At 43.4% G+C, this 18507-nt stretch overlaps 1 protein-coding gene across 2 annotated transcripts in view; it reads left to right on the top strand.

Moving 5' to 3' along the window:
• ksr2 (kinase suppressor of ras 2) overlaps positions 1-18507 on the top strand; it is a 138860-nt gene that overhangs the window by 57260 nt on the left and 63093 nt on the right. For both annotated transcript variants that reach the window (XM_072664716.1, XM_072664715.1), the window contains exon 6: positions 6242-6420. In XM_072664716.1, coding sequence (XP_072520817.1) covers positions 6242-6420 — 179 coding nt within the window. The remainder of the gene's footprint in view (positions 1-6241; positions 6421-18507) is intronic.

The following is an 18507-nucleotide window of genomic DNA, read 5'->3' as shown; positions in this document are numbered from 1 at the left end:
TTATTATATTATTATTAATTATTCTTCTCAAATCATCTTAAAGAACCGAAGACCTTTTATTATCAGGTTTGACTGAAAATGAAATAAATGCAGGAGGAACAGGTGGAATGCATTTCGGCCAATCAGACTGTGCACTTGGAACCACCTGTTACTCAGCTAATACTATTACACTGTCCAGAATGTTGCACTACCAGTATAATAATATCAGCCAGGCCTGGTCTAACACAATTGGATGTGTGTGAATGTAACTGTGTGTGTGTGTGTGTGTGTGTGTGTGTGTGCCAGTGTTAATCTGGGTTTTTCTTTCCCCTCCATTAATGACCAGTCAGGTTACAGAAATGTCAGTGTGTACTCACTCCCTCCCTCACACACACACACACACACACACACACACACACACGAACACACCCCCACACACACAGACCTCAGCTATTCCAGTGCAGCCGATCCCCTTTCACCAGTCCATCCATTATAATGAGCCACCCAACCTGTGCCTCTCTCAGATTGGCAGCGTGATGATGAATTTATATGGGTGTTTAAAAGTGACGGGGACGGCCTCGCATCGCCGCACATAATTGATTTATTAAGGCTCGGGCCGAGCGAAGCGGGATGAGAAGCGGACACACAGTCGCCAGCGGGACCTGAATGACTGTCTGGAGAGCTTTTAACTGCCCCGTTTACTGCTGTGCGCCCGACGACTGTCTGTTTGCATCCGGATGAGATGCATGAAGGGGGAGAGGAATCTGACATCTCTGAGTTATTAGCTGTACTGGGTTTGTTTGGGAAAATGCAGCTTGGTGTCACATGTTCAATCACTCACTGGGTTGTTGGATTTCAGTGAGCCTCAGTGTCTCACACACACTTATACACACACACACACACACACACAATGACTTTCCGGCCTCAGACACTTGCATGCATCCGGTGGGTAAATTCTAGGCATTCGCCTGGCACTCAGTCAGTCAGTGGTGCCGACTTCCATGTAGTTGCTAGGCTGTTGTTATATGGTAACAAGGGTGAAACTGGTTTTGCTAGTTGGTTACTATGGTATGCTACTGTAGGTGGTTGCTATGATGTTGCTTAGTAGTTGCTACGGTGTTGCTAGGTGGCTGCTATGGTATCCCAGGTGGTAGCTATTGAGTTGCTAAGTGGTTGCTATGGTATCCCAGCTGGTTGCTGTGGTGTTGCTAGGTGGTTTGAAATGGTGCATGTCAAAGTGTGGGACATATTAGACAGTGACTGAGCAGCATTATATGTGGGCAGGTATGAAGACCTGAGCGTCTTTGGGCCAAAGGCCAAATCGTTTAGGCCAGGCAACTGGGTCAGAACATCCCAGAGGTCAGCATGCGGTGACAGGGTGCTGGGCACACAAGGTTCCATCAATGCCAGAGGACAATGAAGGCTGTCCTATCATCAGGTCTGAGTGTACAGGAGGCTATGGTGGAAGGCTGGGGTCAGAGCACAGGGTCAGCCATGCTGCAGCACAGAGCAGAGAGGGTAAAGGCGATATGTCCAAATGTTTGCGGACATCCCTTCTGATGAATGCATTCAGCTGCTTAAAGTTGTACCCATTGCAACATGTCTAGTGGAGACGTATTGCCAGGCGTGGGAGATATATATATATAATCCAATGCTTTTAACAGCAATTAATTATTTGAATCATTTGACAGCTCTAACACACACACATCTATCTCCCTCTCACTCACACTTTCTCAGTGGCCTGTACATTAGCAGTGAGGCTGGGGCAGTGATGTACAGTAATAGACAGATAAATCCTTGTTAAGAGAGCGAGCAGAAGTCGCCCCCTGCTCCTCTCTCTCACCTCTTGACTGTGCTGTGTGTGTGTGTGTGTGTGTGTGTGTGTGTGTGTGGTGCAGAGGTGAGGATAATGAGCAGGGGGAAAGCTTAATGAAGCTAGACCTGTTCTACTGTTCCCTATTAGCCCAGAGCGTGACAAGCCTCATGCTATAGCACACACAGCGCAATGGTGACGGGAGAGAGGCTGCTGCATGTTCAATATGTGTGTGTGTGTGTGTATATTGTATATAAGAGAGAGAACACAGGTGTGTGTGTGTGTGTGTGTGTGTGTTTATGTGTAGGAGAGGAATCGTGTGCAAGTATGCACATGGAAGGGGGTTGGTTTGAGTAGTGGGTTTGTGTGGGTGGGGGCATTCAGCAATTTATATGTAAAGCTGGGTGAAGGAGAAGGAGACCATATTCTCATGAAATCGAATGCTTTATATGTTAATAGTCAGACACAAAAACGGGCAGAATTACTATTAGGAGTAATAGTATCATGTATTGTGCTTGTGTGTGTGTGTGTGTGTGTGTGTGTATATTTACATTTACATTTTACATTTACATTCAGCAGAGGCCTCTTTTATAAATGGGCTTCACTGTTTACTAGTGACCATGTTTTTACAGTCACTGGTATGAATAGACTAAAATAGCTAAAAATATAGATAAAACAAAACTGAAAAATATCAAAATAGAAGAAATAATGGAACACACCACAATCATTATGTCTCAAAATGCCTAGAATAGCTGATTAAAACAGCTGGAAAATAAAGAATACGTGTATTGTGTCATTTATTATTATATACATATTTATTGTTACATTATTATATTTATATTTACATCAAAACAAACAGAAAAAGTCATAACTACAAGCTTAAAGCATCATTAGGCGAGAATGTATGTTTTCTGCTCTGGGGCTCCCCCTACAGGTGTGTAGTGTAATTCACTTTTGCTGCACTGCATAACTACAGCTCAAGCTTTGAGCGCCGCCTCATGGGCAGCTGTACAAGTGCATTTTATGACAAGCTGAGAGATCCAGAAGCAGCATCTGAAGGTAAAGAAGCATATGGTACAGTCATATCACAGGAACTTCCCTCACACTCTAAAGGTTCTCCTGCAGCTCCACCAAAATTTCCATAGTGCAGTAGCAGCGTTCTGGCCCTCAGAGGCGCTGTTTTTTCGTGTTAGTCAGTGGAGCATCAGCATGATTCTGGAGCTGCTGTTTTACAGGACAAATGCTACGTAACGTTGCTTTAAAGATCATGATGACGAATGAACATGCAGTGTTTAAATCGTTGATGAAGGAGCAACCTGCTGCATGTAACTGTGTTCTATGAGCAGAGCAGGACTAAAGGAGTTCCAGTACTCCCAGTAGTTCCAGTGGTTCCTCAGGGCTGGTCACAGTGCTAGTGGGCTGTGAGCACCTGGGTCAGTTAATTGGGGGGCAGCTCTGAGGAGCCCAGCACCGGCTCTGCCTGTCTGTGCGTCTGAACCCTCCCTGTGCTGTAAATCACTCACGCTGTCATTCTGTCATCAGTTCAGTACAGTGGTTGCTTCAGGCTTGTCTGGTGCTTTTTATGTGTGTTTTTCACAAAACCCAACACACACACACACACACACACACACAAACACCCACCTGACACTGATAGTAATTTATGGTGGGCTGAATAGACAGTTCAACCTGCATTACTGGATAAAAACTAAACTGTTCGGGAGGCAAAAGAGAGGCAGAACTGTGAGAGCGAGAGAGGGAGGGAGGGAATAAGAGAGAGAAAGATAAGATAAGGGAGAGGGAGAATGATAGAAAGAGGAGAGAGAGAGAGAGAGAGAGAGAGATGGCAAAATAAAAACAGGTTTAAGGGTGACAGCATGTCTTGGCTTGAGGTGTGCTCTAAAGGCTCCAGTGCCACACATAAACACACACACACACACACACACACACACACACACACACACACACACACACTCACTTTCACCTCTGCTATAGCTGCTGTCAGTGTGTGTCGTGTTCTGTGCACAGGGAGAAATGTTCATCATCGTCCTCTCTGACAGAGTCTCTCTAAAAAAGCAATGTGTCGTCACAGAGAACAGAGGCGGGTGAGAGGTGGGTGCCGTGTTCAATCAACCATCTTTCAAATGAAATTTTCAGTCTCACTTAGGTGATCACACTTGCTTCGACCGTAATCCAGCCCCGTTCCTCACACTCACACTTCCTACTAGTTTAGATTTTTTCAAGATCCTCGAAACACTATCTGGACAAAAGTATTGGGACACCTGCTCATTCATTGTTTCCTCAGAAATCAAGGGTATATAAAAATGAGTTTATCCTGCTTTTGTTGGAGTAACTGTTGGAGTTACTGTCTCTGCTGTCCAGGGAAGCCTGTATACTAGATTGTGGAGGAGCATTGCTGTGAGGATTTCATTGCATTCAATGACAAAAGGGTTAGTAAGGTCAGGGTGTTGGACGATCACCACCCCAACTCATCTCAAAAGTACTGGATGGAGCATCACCGTTCTCAATGCTGGGGGGGTGGGGGTTAAAGCCCTTTTCACACACCTGTGTCAGCAATGGGTGCAATTTAAAGTAGCTGAATGCATTATAAGAAGGGGTGTCCACAAACATGTGGACATAAATTGTATCAGTTTCTCCTTTTTTGGACAGTATGTCTCCCTGCAGCTAATAGAGGTGCCCTGTGGTATCTGGCACCATGACTAATGTAAGCAGCAGGTTCTAGGATCTCATTGGTGAACCAGCTTCAGGGTCTTGGACGCCCAAGGCTCACCGATGCTCATGAAGACCACACCTCACATCTCACAGGACTTAAAGGATCTGCTGGTACTGTCGATGTTGTGCCAGATATGACAGGACGCCTTCCAAGGTCTTGTGGAATCAGTGCCTCGACTGGTCAGAGCAGCTTTGGTGGCACCAGATGGACCTATGCAATATTAGGCAGGTGGTTTTAATGTTCTGGCAAATAAGGGCATTTTTTATTGTATAAACACTAATAAACAAACATCTGCTAACAACTAACATAAGGTGTGACAACTGTTCCGATCTAACTAAAGGCTGGTCTGAGATATGCCACATTTTCTGAATTACTCTCATCAAGGATCATTTTTTAACATTTTCGTTGTTTACGTGTTTTGCAAATTTCGAGTCTAAAGTCGACTCTGATGTGTATCTGTGTGTATGCGTGCTCGGCTCATGCGTATAACTGTCTGTGCCCGGGAGAATGTGCGAGTGAGTGACAAATACACAGTGAAAGGAAAGAAAAAGAGGCATGTAGACAGGGGGAGTACAGCAGGGCTCTGCCTCGGGTCCGCTTTCGTTGTCAGCCTGTTTACATCCTGGAAGACGAATGGATCTAATTTGGTTGCAATGGCTTAATGTGGTTTTATCTAAATTGCTGACAAAGCCTTTGGAGGGAAACCTCGATAACCTGCAGCTCGTTCGCTTCCTTCTATGCATTTTGGGCCGAGACTTAAAACGTGTATTTGTGGGACTCATTTGGCAGAATAGCACCCCCGAGGCGTCAACAGCACTATAGCATCTAAATGAGCTTCTTACTGAGACGCTGCAAGCTAACACGAATACGTCTGTGTCCTTCAGCCGCCGTATCCCAGCAAGACCACATCAGTTCCAGTGTATGTAAATGGTTCCTGACCCGTGCTTGAGAATGGCCGCGAGAGGTTGGTGTGGATGTGAGGTGCGGACTGTCCTAGATCTCATTATCAGCGTGTTTGTAGGATCCACCTTCTCGGGTCACCTTTTTTTTTTTACCTGCTGTGGCTTTTAGAGCTTGGTTTGTTGATTAGGAGACCTCCAGAAGGTCATCTGGGCTGGAGGACAATGTGGTTTTGAGTGTGTTCCAAATGTGATTGATTATCCAAGAACTTGTCAGAGACTTAATCTGAATGCTCTGCCACTATGACCCGGGGGGTTGCGAGTTCGAATCCTGAGCTATGCTGCTTTGCCATCAGCAGCCAGAGTCTGAGAGAGCACAGTCGACTGTGCTCTCTCCTGGTGGGAAGAGATCACTCTTAAGCGATGTTGGCCAGCAAAGGTGTCTGTTGGTTGGCGCTTTCCTCTGAGCATGTCGGCTGGCTGGCAATGCCACCGAAAAGAGGCGGTGGCTGTCTTACACTCCTAGTTTTGGGAGCATTGCTAGTGCTGGGGCGAGTTATGAACTGGTGGGTTAATTGGCAGTACCAACCTGGGAGGAAAATAAAAATTACGAAATTTGAATGCAAGCTTCTGAAGCAACCTTCAGACACCAACTGTGATCTGGCCAATCGTCTACTTGATCAAAAGTCTAAAGTGTTCACCCACCATATGCCTATATATAACATCCATGTGCTATTTAAAAGGCTGAGCACTCCATCACCTCGCCACACTTTTTCCTGCCTGCTTGGTTTATTGGTTTATCTGTTTTCTTCTCTGCAGAGCCAAAAAGAAGGCCAAGCCCCTGAACCTCAAGATCCACAGCAGTGTGGCTGGAAGCTGTGAGAATCTGCCGACTCAGCGCTCTCCTCTACACTCGGATCACTCTCTCCGCTCCTTCTTCTTCCCCAGCCTGGTGCCCTCCACGCCCCCTGTGCACATCGGCGATGTGTCCACCGCCAGTAAGTAACCTACTTTCAGCCTCCACCTGCTAGTGATGAGGCTTCTTTAAGAAGAATAAGCAATAACCTGAATGTTTTTAGTCTAAACAGTGTTCCAAACATCAGAAATTAAATATTAAATATTTTAAAGGGATGAAAGCCCTAAGACATAGGTTTCATTTTTTGTGGGGTGAATGGTATCAAAGTGATGCAGATGCATACACACCTTCTTATTTCTGTGTAAGTATGTGTTATGTTAAAGCAGCATTATGCGAGAATTGGACGTTTGTACTTTTGGGCTCCCTCTACAGTCAGGGAGTGTAATTCGTGCTTTACACATGCATTTCTGGACAAGCTGAGAGATACAGAACTGTCACTGAAAGGTAAAGAAGCGTGTGAACTGAGACAGTAGAGTAATAGAGCTGATATTTTAAGGTAAAAATATTACATAGTGTTGCTTTAATAAAAAAAATAGTCAGTCTTACAGTCTTTAACTGCCTTATCCCTGAAGTCTGTAGAAACTGAGCAGCACCGTAATTTTTTTTGCGACGCTAGCACTGACAGATGTCCGATGACGTATCACGGACTGACATATTTAGACTCTGTCATTCGTCTTTCCTCTTCATTCATGACACAATTCCCTCATTCAGAATGCCAAATGAGGAACCACAGCCCAAGCTTGTATGCATCCTGCCTTGTCCATGCGTGCGAGCGCATATCGCCCAAGCAGACGGCCGCGTCAGGGGCCCCTAAGCAGGGCCTATTAGATTGATAATGAGGCAGTGGTGGTGTGGGAGTGCTGGGAATGACACCGTAGGAACGCTGCCAGACGTGGACATGCAGTTCTTGGGCTGCAGATGGTGGAGGAAATTTCGAGCGGTGCTGCTTCCAGAGTTTTGACTGATAGAGCCTCATTCCATCTTGTCTGGCCCTCTAACAAATGATCTGCTTCCAAGCTCCTGCAGTTTGGGCCTGGTGTGTTTGTGTGTGTGTGTGTGTGTGGCCAGACGTGTGTAGTAATGCAAATACCAAGTATCATGGTATCAACAGTAGATGTCCAAATGTTTGTGGACACCTCTTCTAATGTATGCATTCAGCTACCTTAAGTTGCTTGTCTAGTCCCTGTAGAGAAGTATTGCCAATAGAATAGGACTCTCTGGAGCAGATAGTAAAACATGAATCTATTGGGACCATGCTGCCTAATGCCAGGTGTGAGCTAGAGGGGTATTAAGCCCTTCAGCATTGAGCCGTGGAGCAGTGGAGGAACTGAGTTCTCTGGAATGATGGATGGTGCGCCATCCAATACTTTTGGGATGAGTTGGGGGTGGGTATGGGTGCTGAATGCAATCAAATGCTCACAGCAGTCTGGACAGTACTCCAAAATAAAGCAAGATACTCCTTTTTAATACCATCTAATACCTCTCTAGTCCACACCTGGCATTAGGCATGTTTATCTGCTCCAGAGAGTCCCATTCTATTGGCAGTACTTCTCTACAGGGCCTGGACAACTGTGTGTGTGCATTTGCACATCTGTGTCAGCAGTGGGTGGAGCTTAAAGTAGCTCAGTGCATCTATTAAAAGGGGTGCCCACAACCAAATATGAATCCAGGCCGACGTTATAATTTAATATTTGAGTTAAAATGTACTGGGACTAGGGACAATCAAAACCTGAGCCAATCAGAACCTTTTAGGAGCCAACATCTGTGCTCAGATATGGTCTACACACAGTTTATTTAAGCAACAGATGGAAAAAAGACATCTACAGGACATGTTAACTTCTAAATTACTGGAAAAACAAAGGTGAGTTAAAAAACACTCTTGTTTGAGTTGCATTCAGTGTGAAATTGCAAGCAGTTCAGGGAAAGTGAGGCAATCTTCTCCAGCAGATGTGCTATTATTTCCATCTTATGCTGAGACCCGATAAAGCACAGCGGCCCTATAACTCGGCTGGGACTATTGTACTGCGTCCATTTGAATGCTGGCGTTTCTGTAAGTCGTCACCTTCCGCTGTAGCTGAGCGCTCAGGTGTGGGAACACATGTAACTGAAGATGTGACTACATTAACACACTCGTTCATACAGCATCCCTTGATTTTATGCTCTGCTTGTTCCGGATCAATTTAAACCCTGAATGGGATGCGGCTTTATGCTCTGTGGAAGCCTATGAGATGTCTTTTTGGCATATGCTACACTAGAAGCAGTCATTTTGCAATGACTGACACAAATCGTTTGAAGTAAGTTTGAAAACAGCATGACTTTTGGGTGCAAAACACACAGGACTATTCCTTAAAACCATCTGTGGGAGATCCGATATATATTGACAAAAGTATTGGGACACCTGCTGTTTCATTGTTTCTTCTGAAATCAAGAGAATTAAAAAGAGTTCATCCGGCTTTTGTTGGAGTAACTGTCTCTTCTGTCCAGGAAGGCTTTCTACTAGATTTTGGAGGAGCATTGCTGTAAGGATTTGATTGCATTCAGCGACAAGAGCGCTAGCAAGATCAGGATATTGGATGATCACCACCCCAACTTATCTCCAACTCCCTAACTCATCCCAAAAGTATTGGATGGAGGTCCAACTATCATTTCAGAGAACACAGTAGTTCCACTGCTCACTTTATAATCCTCTAGCCCACGCCTGGCATTAGGCAGCATGGTGCCAACAAGTTCATTTTTACCTGCTCCAGAGAGTCTCTACAGGAAATAGACTAGCTGTGTAGGTGCAACTTCAAGTGTCTGAAGGCATTTATTAGAAGGGGTGTCCACAAACATTTGGACATATAGTGTAGATATGATTGGTGTTAGTGTTGTGTTTCAGGGTTGTGGGTTCAATTCCCGCGCTCGGCAAGCTGCCACTGTTGGGCCCTTGAGCAGGGCCCTTGAGCAAGGCCCTTTACCCTCTCTGCTCCCCGGGCGCTGGAGTTGGCTGCCCACCGCTCTGGGTGTGTGTGTGTACTCACTGCCCCTAACACGTGTGTGTGTGTGTGTGTGTGAGTGTGTGTTCACTACCAGATGGGTTAAATGCGGAGGACACATTTCGCTGTACACTGTACAGTGACAAATACGTGCACCTTTACCTTTACCTTTATGCTGAATTTCACCTGCATTGTTTGTTCAGTTTGAGCCTTCGGGGGAATTGTTCTACATGTCTTGACATTTGAGGCAGCCCTGGTAACGTCATTAACAATTTCCAGACCAAACCGAATTCCACCAGAGCTGAGTACAGAGCTCTTTCATACAAGCCGGTGATTTAGATGAATTTCTGATAAGCGGAGTGCTCCAGGGCGGATGAATAATTTCATTGGGCTGGGGGACAGCATCAGTAATGGCATTAGGCAGGCTCTCTGTTGAGCTCTGGAGCTTTGGGCTGGACTCTGTGGCATTAACCAGCCCTGAGAGTGCCATCAGGCTCCACCGAAGTCTGCTGTCTGTCCCTGCACATGGTCCATGTCAGAATAGTTATGCAAGGCTTAACTGACATGGGGCAGTAGGTGGGCTGACGTGAGGATTGGTGATACGGCCAAAATATTACTTCAGGGCTTGAAGACCATTTCACAATACAGGAGGTACATCAGGATTTTGAGCTTTCTTGAGCTTTGCCATCAAGTCAATAGAAGCTGCTGGGCTGATGTTAGGTTAGGTTACAGGACACTGGTTTTTGTATGCAGGCTCTCTTGGCTTCCCAGTGGAGAATCTCCATCGAGGAAATTAGGCAGGACTACACTCTCACATTTACATTTATGGCATTTGGCTGACGCTCTTATCCAGACCGACTTACAGGGTTACTCATATTACAGAGGTGGGCCAGTGTAGTGTTAGGAGTCTTGCCCAAGGACTGCTGTAGTTGTAATTGCTGTAGTGCAGCATAGTCACCCAGGCTGGGAATCGAACCCCAGTCTCCCACATAGTGTAGTAGCTCACTGGCAGGTAGTGGTGTTATCTGTTGCACCACACCAACCACTCTTAAAAATATAGGTGTTACAAATGGTCCTTTGAGTGATGCCATACAAGAGGCACTTTTGGTTCCATGCAGAACCATGTTTGTCATAGAAATGTGTGAGTGTGAAGAACCTTTAATAGACCCTAAAGACTTTCTTTTGATGTAAAGGTTCTTTAGGGCTTTAATGGTCACATCTCTATTACAAAAATGGTTCTTTATGGTACCAAAAGTTGTTCATCTATGGCCAAAGAACCTTTTTAGCACCTATGTTTTAGAATGTAGGCAGGACTAGACTCGATCCCTGACCAGGAATCTTACCATAGAGAGTTGCTCTTCACCTGTAGTTCCAAATTCTGAACTTGGAAGACCCCCTGCTCTTCACATTGTGGTGGTTTCCTGCTCTAACACATCACCTTCACCTCAGGAAGGGCTTACTGATTAGCTGATTAGCTGAGTAGCTGGATCTGGTGTGTTGGAAGCAGGGGAAACTCTAAAATAAAAAGGGGTGTCCTCCAGGACCAAGGTTGGGAACGAAAAGTATGTCACGGCTTAATTTATTATGATGTTTATGTTGGGAAAGTTCTTTCACGAAGTAGTCTAGTCACACCTAGTTCTAATCATAATCTAAATAAAGATCCATGAGGATGTTTTTTTTTTTACCTAAGTCATCAAAGTCAAATAAAGCCATGAGGCTTTTATTGTCATTCCATCGGTGCCCAGGCACACAGTGGAGCGAAATGACGTTCCTCCAAAACCATGGTCAGACAAACAAAACAGTACAGACTACCTAAAGTCCAATCAAATCAAATCAAATTTATTGCGCATTTTACAACTGGTTTTGTCACAAAGCAGCTTTACAGAATCAGTAATCAGTAAAAAGACAAGAAACCAACAATAAGAAGACCCCCAGTGAGCAGCCAACAGCGACAGTGGCAAGGAAAAACTCCCTCAGAGCTGGAGAAGAAACCTTGGGAGGAACCAAGACTCACAAGGGGGACCCGACCCGTCCTCCTCTGATCACAACTATTTATAAATTATTAACTAAAAAGTCACAGAACCACCAAGACTGTTCTGCTGCTCAGGAGTGCAACATAATCATAATATCATAATATGATAATCACAATAATCATGGTGTAATATAACGTATAATCATAAAATCACAGTAGTGATGGTAAGAGTAGTGAGAGTAATGGTAGTTAATGGTGGTAATATTAGTAGTGGTAGACTAGTTAGGAGTCCATGTAGATTTGAACATGAATGGTAACACGTTTTGCTTAGAATCTTGTGTCACCATGGGTCTACTTTCACTGTGAAGACTGGACGTTATTCAAGCTGGAGTTGACAATGAACGAGCAGCTTCTCCAAGTGTCCTTTTGGAGTCTCCAAAGTCCTCCAACCTCTCAGAAATTAAAAATAGCACATTTTACTGCAGAAACGTGATTGTGTTTAATCTGCACAGCGGTATGAAGTGTTTGTTTGTGAGCCATAGTAGCTGTACATTACAGAGTATAATGGCTTACATCATCGTATAACATTGGCTAAAAATGGCTGTAACTAATATTTTTTTATAAACGTTTTCCAGGCAAGGTATTTTGCCACCAATTATTTCTTTTCAGAATAAAATCAAAGATAAAATGGCAAAGTTGATGAAAATGAGAGATTCTAATCTTTAATATGGTACCTTGACTGCCTATATAGATGTAACGCAGGTATTCACAGTGATTGATTTGTGGCCCGTCGGCGGGTTAAGCCTTTTTAAGAGGTTAATTAGACGTGATGATTGGTTGGCACTGATTGAGATTGGTCTTTTGAAGACTTCGTTGCAGTAGATGATGCCCAGTCAGAGCATGTTGCTGTAGTGCAGTCTCTCTCAGTTTCTGATGGGTAACCTGTTTTGAAGTCATATCCACAAACTGGTGCTTTTGGAGCCTTCAGCTGGAACACACACCAGCTGGGAGAGTGTGTGAGGATGCCAGGTAAAGCCTTAACGCACTGTTCCTTTTTAGCGCAAATCTAATTATCACAATACCTGCTCTGTCATTCTCTCTCTCTCTCTCTCTCTCTCTCTCTCTCTCTCTCTCTCTCTCTTTCTCGCTGTAATCCGTTTCATCCCTGCAGACCCACCATTATATTTCAAATTACAGGATTTGTCTATGAAACTCTGGCCAGTTTGATAGTGGTTTGAAAACCTACTGTTTGGTTTAATGCAGTAAATATCTTGTTTATGTGCCGTAGCTGAAATAATTACATACACCTGAAAAAAAAAAACACATAAGCTCAGGTATTAGGAAGACTTGTGTGAGGTCTGACCGCATTTCATAATACATTGCCTAGAGAACACAAAGAAAAACTGGTTGGTATTAAAATGAAACCTTTGTGTCCAGAGCACAATGTTACCATATTCGGTTCATTATTTAATACACTGTGTAAGCAGCCATCGCATAAAATATTCCAGCAATTATTCTGACTTTCAAAGTTCGCATTGTTTTGTTGATGCTTTCCAGACCAAGCTCTGTTCCTTTAATTTAAACTAATTAGCCGTGCTTTTCTTAAATAGCTTAGTTTAAATTAAATGCTTTATGTGCTTTTTATTTTTTTACATTTCAGCTTCAATCTGGTCATCGTTTTTAATCACGAGTCCTCTGTTTGTTTCATTCAGAGGTAAAATAACAGGGTGGTAAATAGGCTTGTTAAATGACATTTGCATGGGTTTTTTCACTCCAACCAAAGTCACAGTATCATTTATACAACAAACAAGCACTTAAAATGTTCATAGTGGGTAAATGCATTTCTTTGGCACCTTTAAATTCGTCCTAAAGCTGGCCTTCTAATTTCTAACTGCGATTTCCAATAACTGGTTTAGTGAAATGAGGTCTCGGACTGCTCTGAACCGTATTTGAGAAATACAATCAGATTTAATTCTGAGAAAGGCTGGTTTAGATTTATTCGCAACTAGTTAAAGCAACGTTACGTAGTATTTCCTCCCTAACCTAACAACCTTAAAATCATGTTTATGGTCCTCTAACCTGTAACAGGAAGAATAGCGGCGTGCCTTTGTTACTCTGGTCTCTGCAAATCAGAAACTGCGCTACGTAACTTTGGTGAACTGACAGGTCAGTGCTTATGAAGTTTATTTTGGGGATGTCCAGTAGTATAACTCGACCACCTCAGTCCACATGCTTCTTCCACTTTCAGTGATGGTTCTGTGTCTCTCAGCTTGTCCAGAAATGCATGTGTCCTTAAGTGGTGGCTCAAAGCCCGTATTCCACTTTCTGACTGTAGAGGGAGACCAGGAGCAAGAAATGGCAATTCTCGCATATTGCTGCTTTAATTGTTAATATTTTAGTCTTTTAATTGACTACATTTTGGAAGAAAATAACTAACGGGGTTGTCATGGAAACAAGCAAGCCAGGAATTGTATTATATTGCATTACAAGTGTAACAGCAGGATTGTACATTTTTCACAGCTTTTCACACAGCTTTCACCAATTAGTCATCATCCATGGAACATGTGCTTCAATTACATGTACATACTCTTTCTTTCTCTCTCTCTCTCTCTCTCTATATATATATATATATATATATATATATATATATATATATATCCCTCTTCTACACACACACACACACACCTACAAGTTTTAATGCATTAGACAAAGTATGAATGTGGAACAGTGAAGATGCCAGTAATAAGAAAAGGAAAAGGGCTGCAGTTTGAAATTCATTAAGAGGGCAGAGAGAGAGAGAGAGAGAGAGCGAGGGCGAGAGAGATCGAGATATAGCAAACACAGTAATGAATAGATTGACTGCAGGGCTTCCATCCTTTATGAAATCCCGTAAGTAATAAGAACCGGTCAGTAACATCCCTGTTCGCCGCGTCCTCTTTCCGGATGTCTCCTCCAGTCACTGTGCTATTCTCACACTGACCCGCTTCTCCGAATGAGCAAGCGCCACTCCACCTGATGACCTCATTGGCTGCTGGGGATTTAATTAGCAGATGTAATGTGATTTAGGAAACACCAGCACAGAAAGCTGGAGACAGGAAGCAGGGGCTGAGGAAGAGCCAGTTATGCTTGTTTTCATTCACAGTGGAAGATCCTACTAGTCCATGTGCCCGAAGTGGTGCCCAAAGTAACCAATTACAACCAATTACTTTCCCCCTCTGTTACGTCCTAGTAATGCTACTACCCTTCACACAGTACATTCAAATGAACAAGGGGCAAAGGGGCTCTTTGAATCATACAAAACCCTTCCTGCAGCTATATACACTTTATGGACAAAAGTATTGGGACATTCATAGTTTCTTCCAAAATCAAGGGTATTAAAAAAGTTTATCCAGCTTTCTACTAGATTGTGGAAGACCATTGCTGTGAGGATTTGATTGCATTCAGCGACAAAAGTGAGGTCAGGATGTTGGATGATCACCACTCCACCTCATCATCCCCAACTCTCCCAAAAATAGTGAATGGAGCACCAACCACCATTCCAGAGAACACCATTCCACTGCTCCACAGCTCAGTGCTGGGGGGCCTTACACCCCTTTAGCCTATGCCTGGCTAAAGGGGTATATTGGCATGGTGTCAATAGGTTCATGTGTATCTGCTCCAGAGATTCCTATTCTATTGGCAGTACTTCTCTACAGGGACTAGACAAGCTGTATGTGTGACTTTGCACATCTGTGTCAGCAATCGGTGCAACTTAGAGTACCTGAATGCATTTCTTAGAAGAAGTGTCCACAAACATTTGGACATATAGTGTAGAAATGTAAAAGTACTACTTTTTTTTTTTTTTACATAATACAACTATAGTAATTGCACTTAACCGCAACTTAAAGTAATTTAATGTAGCTATTTATGTACTATAATAAAAACTGCTTCCAACCCGAAGACAATTAGCCTGCTAGTTTGACAGCTCAGCGAATCCTTGTTTTTTTTAATTCTTTATTAATTTTCCTTTTATTTCAGCTGTTGAGAACAACATGATTTCTTTAAACGTTAAAAGTAAAGCTGTTTCTTATACATTCTAGCTGATCGATTGAACTAATGTGATTTTCAAGCTAATGCTAAGCTAACAGGCAGCCAAAAGCTCAGTAAAACAGGAGCAGTAGGAGTTTTTTCCTTTAATATTATTTAATGAATATTAACTTAAAGTAACACAAGGAAAGCACCTTATAATTTATTAAAAATCAGTTTATTTTCTGTGAATTTGTGAGGGGATTAGCACTAGGTGAATATTAAGTTGAAAACTCAAGGTTCCAGCTAGCACAAACAAACTCTGAAGCTGGCCAGCTAGCACTGGCTAGCACAAGCTAGCTCTAGCTAGCTCTAGCTAGCACCACATATAACCTGCACACACACAATTATAATGCAGTTGTTCTGAGTTTACTTTAGCTAGAGGGTTAGTTAGAAGATTTAGCTAGCTAGTGCTAGGTCACTGGCTAGTTTGCTAGCTCAGCTAATTATGTGTTTTTTTTCCTTATTATTATTTTATTTTATTTTTATTTCGTTTATTTTCATACTGTTTAGGACATGTACAGTATGTAGTTCTTTGTAAAACGTAAAGCTTTTGCTTACACATTCTAGCAGGTGAATTTGTGATTTTTAAGCTAATGCTAGGCTAGCTGGTGAATTTAAGAGACTTTCAAGCTAATGCTAAGCTAACAGGCAGATAAAGTCTAGTTTCTTTAAGATGATTATTACCTTAGTAAAAGTAACTCAAGGAAAGAACCATATCATTTAACAGAAGATATGTTTGTGTACTTGTGAATTCATGAGGGAAATTAGCGCTATGCTGAGCCATGCTAACTCTTACTAATGCTCATTGGGCACCCTAATGTAAACCTATTCAAACACTAATCATATAATTTAGTCTTTATGTTGAATATTGACTGCTGTAAACGTGATTTTCTGCCTTTACTGCTGTAAACAGTCTTTTTGGGTCACACGTGTCGAACATTGCAGCTGTGCTTCTATTTTGAGACACCTGACGTTGTGTATATGTTTCATTAAAAACTGCTTTATGTGTTTTATGTTCCCAGACTGACAGACTTGGTTTACCCCCGGCCCAGAGCCACCCCAGGAAGTCAGCTTATTTGTACGCTCTCACCTAAGGCACTGCCGCTTTCAAAGACAACCTGAATTCTCATTTTCTTTTTATTATTTTCTCAGAGCGGATATCCACATAAGCATCCTGGTCTAGGATCAGCGTCATCGCTTCTCCTTTAGCAGAGATCTGTGTCACAGTGTAGGGCAAAGAAACCGATCCTGCCACAGCAGCAGCAGCAGCAGTCTTGCTCTGGAGGCTCTTTGTGGGTGTGACCCCAGATCCGGCCTTGTTTTCTCAAAACTCTCGCTGCTTTTAGCTTCTCCTTGTGTCCAGGGTCAGCTGAGCAGAACAGCGGGGTCAGCAGAGACGCGTTGGCTTTCAGACTCATGTAAAGCAGGGGAAATGCACATTGACAGATTCAGTCACAAGGAATCTCAGTCGGTGCTACTCTAACCTTTAGAGGATGCGGTTATTGTGGGCAATAACAAAAGCATGTTGTAATATTATTGAGAAATTTGGATTTAAAAAGTGCCAGTCGATACAGAACGTCCACATTATCCACAATAATGTATCAGTAATTATATCAGTAATAGTATACAGTGATGTGAAGTACTTGCATATATCACTGTATTGCAAAAACCAAGGAGAACAGACTAAGGAGATCACGGGTTCGAACCCCAGGCCACGGTGCTTCGCCATCAGCAGCCAGAGAGAGCCTAAGAGGGCCCAATTGGCTGATCCTCTCATTGGGCACTCGCATTGTGATGCTGGCTGGCACAGGCTTCTCTTGGATGATGTATCAGAGGTGGGGAGGAGGCATGTGCTTGTCCTCACCCTCCTAGAGTTAGAAGCATTGCAAGTCATGGGGGAGTCCTAGTGAGTGAGTTGGTAAATTGCCTTAGATTAAATTGGGGAGAAATTTGGGTGAAAAGCTTCCTGGACTGAAAATGACACATCTTGCATGTCCAGATGGCGCTGCAAGAGGATGATCAGGCTATAAACACCTGGACTGATTGTATATGGGCGTGGCCAAAGAACATAGTCTAAAGGAAGTAGCTGAATCTACAGGTGTATGGAAGCTTACGGTCAAAGGGGTCTACCAGCAGTGGCAGAAATCCCAGCATATGGAGCAGATTGGCACGCAAGAGGTAGACTGGGATTTCTGCCACTGCTGGTAGACCCGTATGACCGCGAGCTTCCATACACCTGCAGATTCACCTACTTCCTTCACACTATGTTCTTTGGCCACGCCCAAATACAGTCAGTCGATCTTTAACATCTGCTTTACGACCCATTTTCCACACATCCAACGAGACTCTCACTGCACTGTGAGACTACATCCACCTCTTCTCAATCTATGAATGCCACCACACACCCCACAGGTGTTTATAGCCTGATCATCCTCTTGCAGCGCCATCTGGACAACTAAGGGAATTTACCAACTCACTCACTCACTAGGACTCCCCCTATGACCTGCCCGATCATCATTTGCAGCGCCATCTGCAGGAGCTTGCATTTATAATGCTCTGTACATAGTGGATTAGGCCTTGTCCACGTACTTGACCTCTGCTACTTAACTTCAGTGCTGTTATATGTGAACAGCGGCTACTTAAACTGTGCTCTACTCTCATCAGAGGAGCAGAAATGCAACATTTAACATGGCTTGTTGGCTTGTTTGGGGTATTTTGGTGAGGTTGCCAGTCTAATCATGTCAGTTCAGTGCGCAGCAGCGTTAACATTTATGTAGAAAAAAGCTTATTTTTTACTCGTTATTTTGATGAATCAGAGGCAAAAATTCTATTTAAACCCAGAGTTTCTTAAACGGACACGAGGCGGACTGCAATATGATGTATCGGCTGCCATTCAAGGGTTAACGCAGTCAGTACGGCATTGTGTTGAAATGCCAAGCAGCCTGTAAACAGCTTTTAATGAAGATGTTCGAGTGAAAATAAGATTCTCTTCATTTTCATTTTTGATCGAGAGGTGTGTGTGTGTGTGTGTGTGTGTGTGTGTGTGTGTGTTTGTTTGCAAACTTGGCCCCATGTCTTCGCCCCATGTCTTCAGGCTCTTAATCATAAACAAATGGACTATAATTGACCAGGGACTGTCTTTCAATTAGATGAA

Source organism: Salminus brasiliensis, chromosome 20 (genome assembly GCF_030463535.1).
Source record: "Salminus brasiliensis chromosome 20, fSalBra1.hap2, whole genome shotgun sequence".
Lineage (NCBI taxonomy): Eukaryota > Metazoa > Chordata > Actinopteri > Characiformes > Bryconidae > Salminus > Salminus brasiliensis.
The sequence above is the reverse complement of the archived record's forward strand: the minus strand, read 5'-3'. Positions and strand labels throughout refer to the sequence as shown.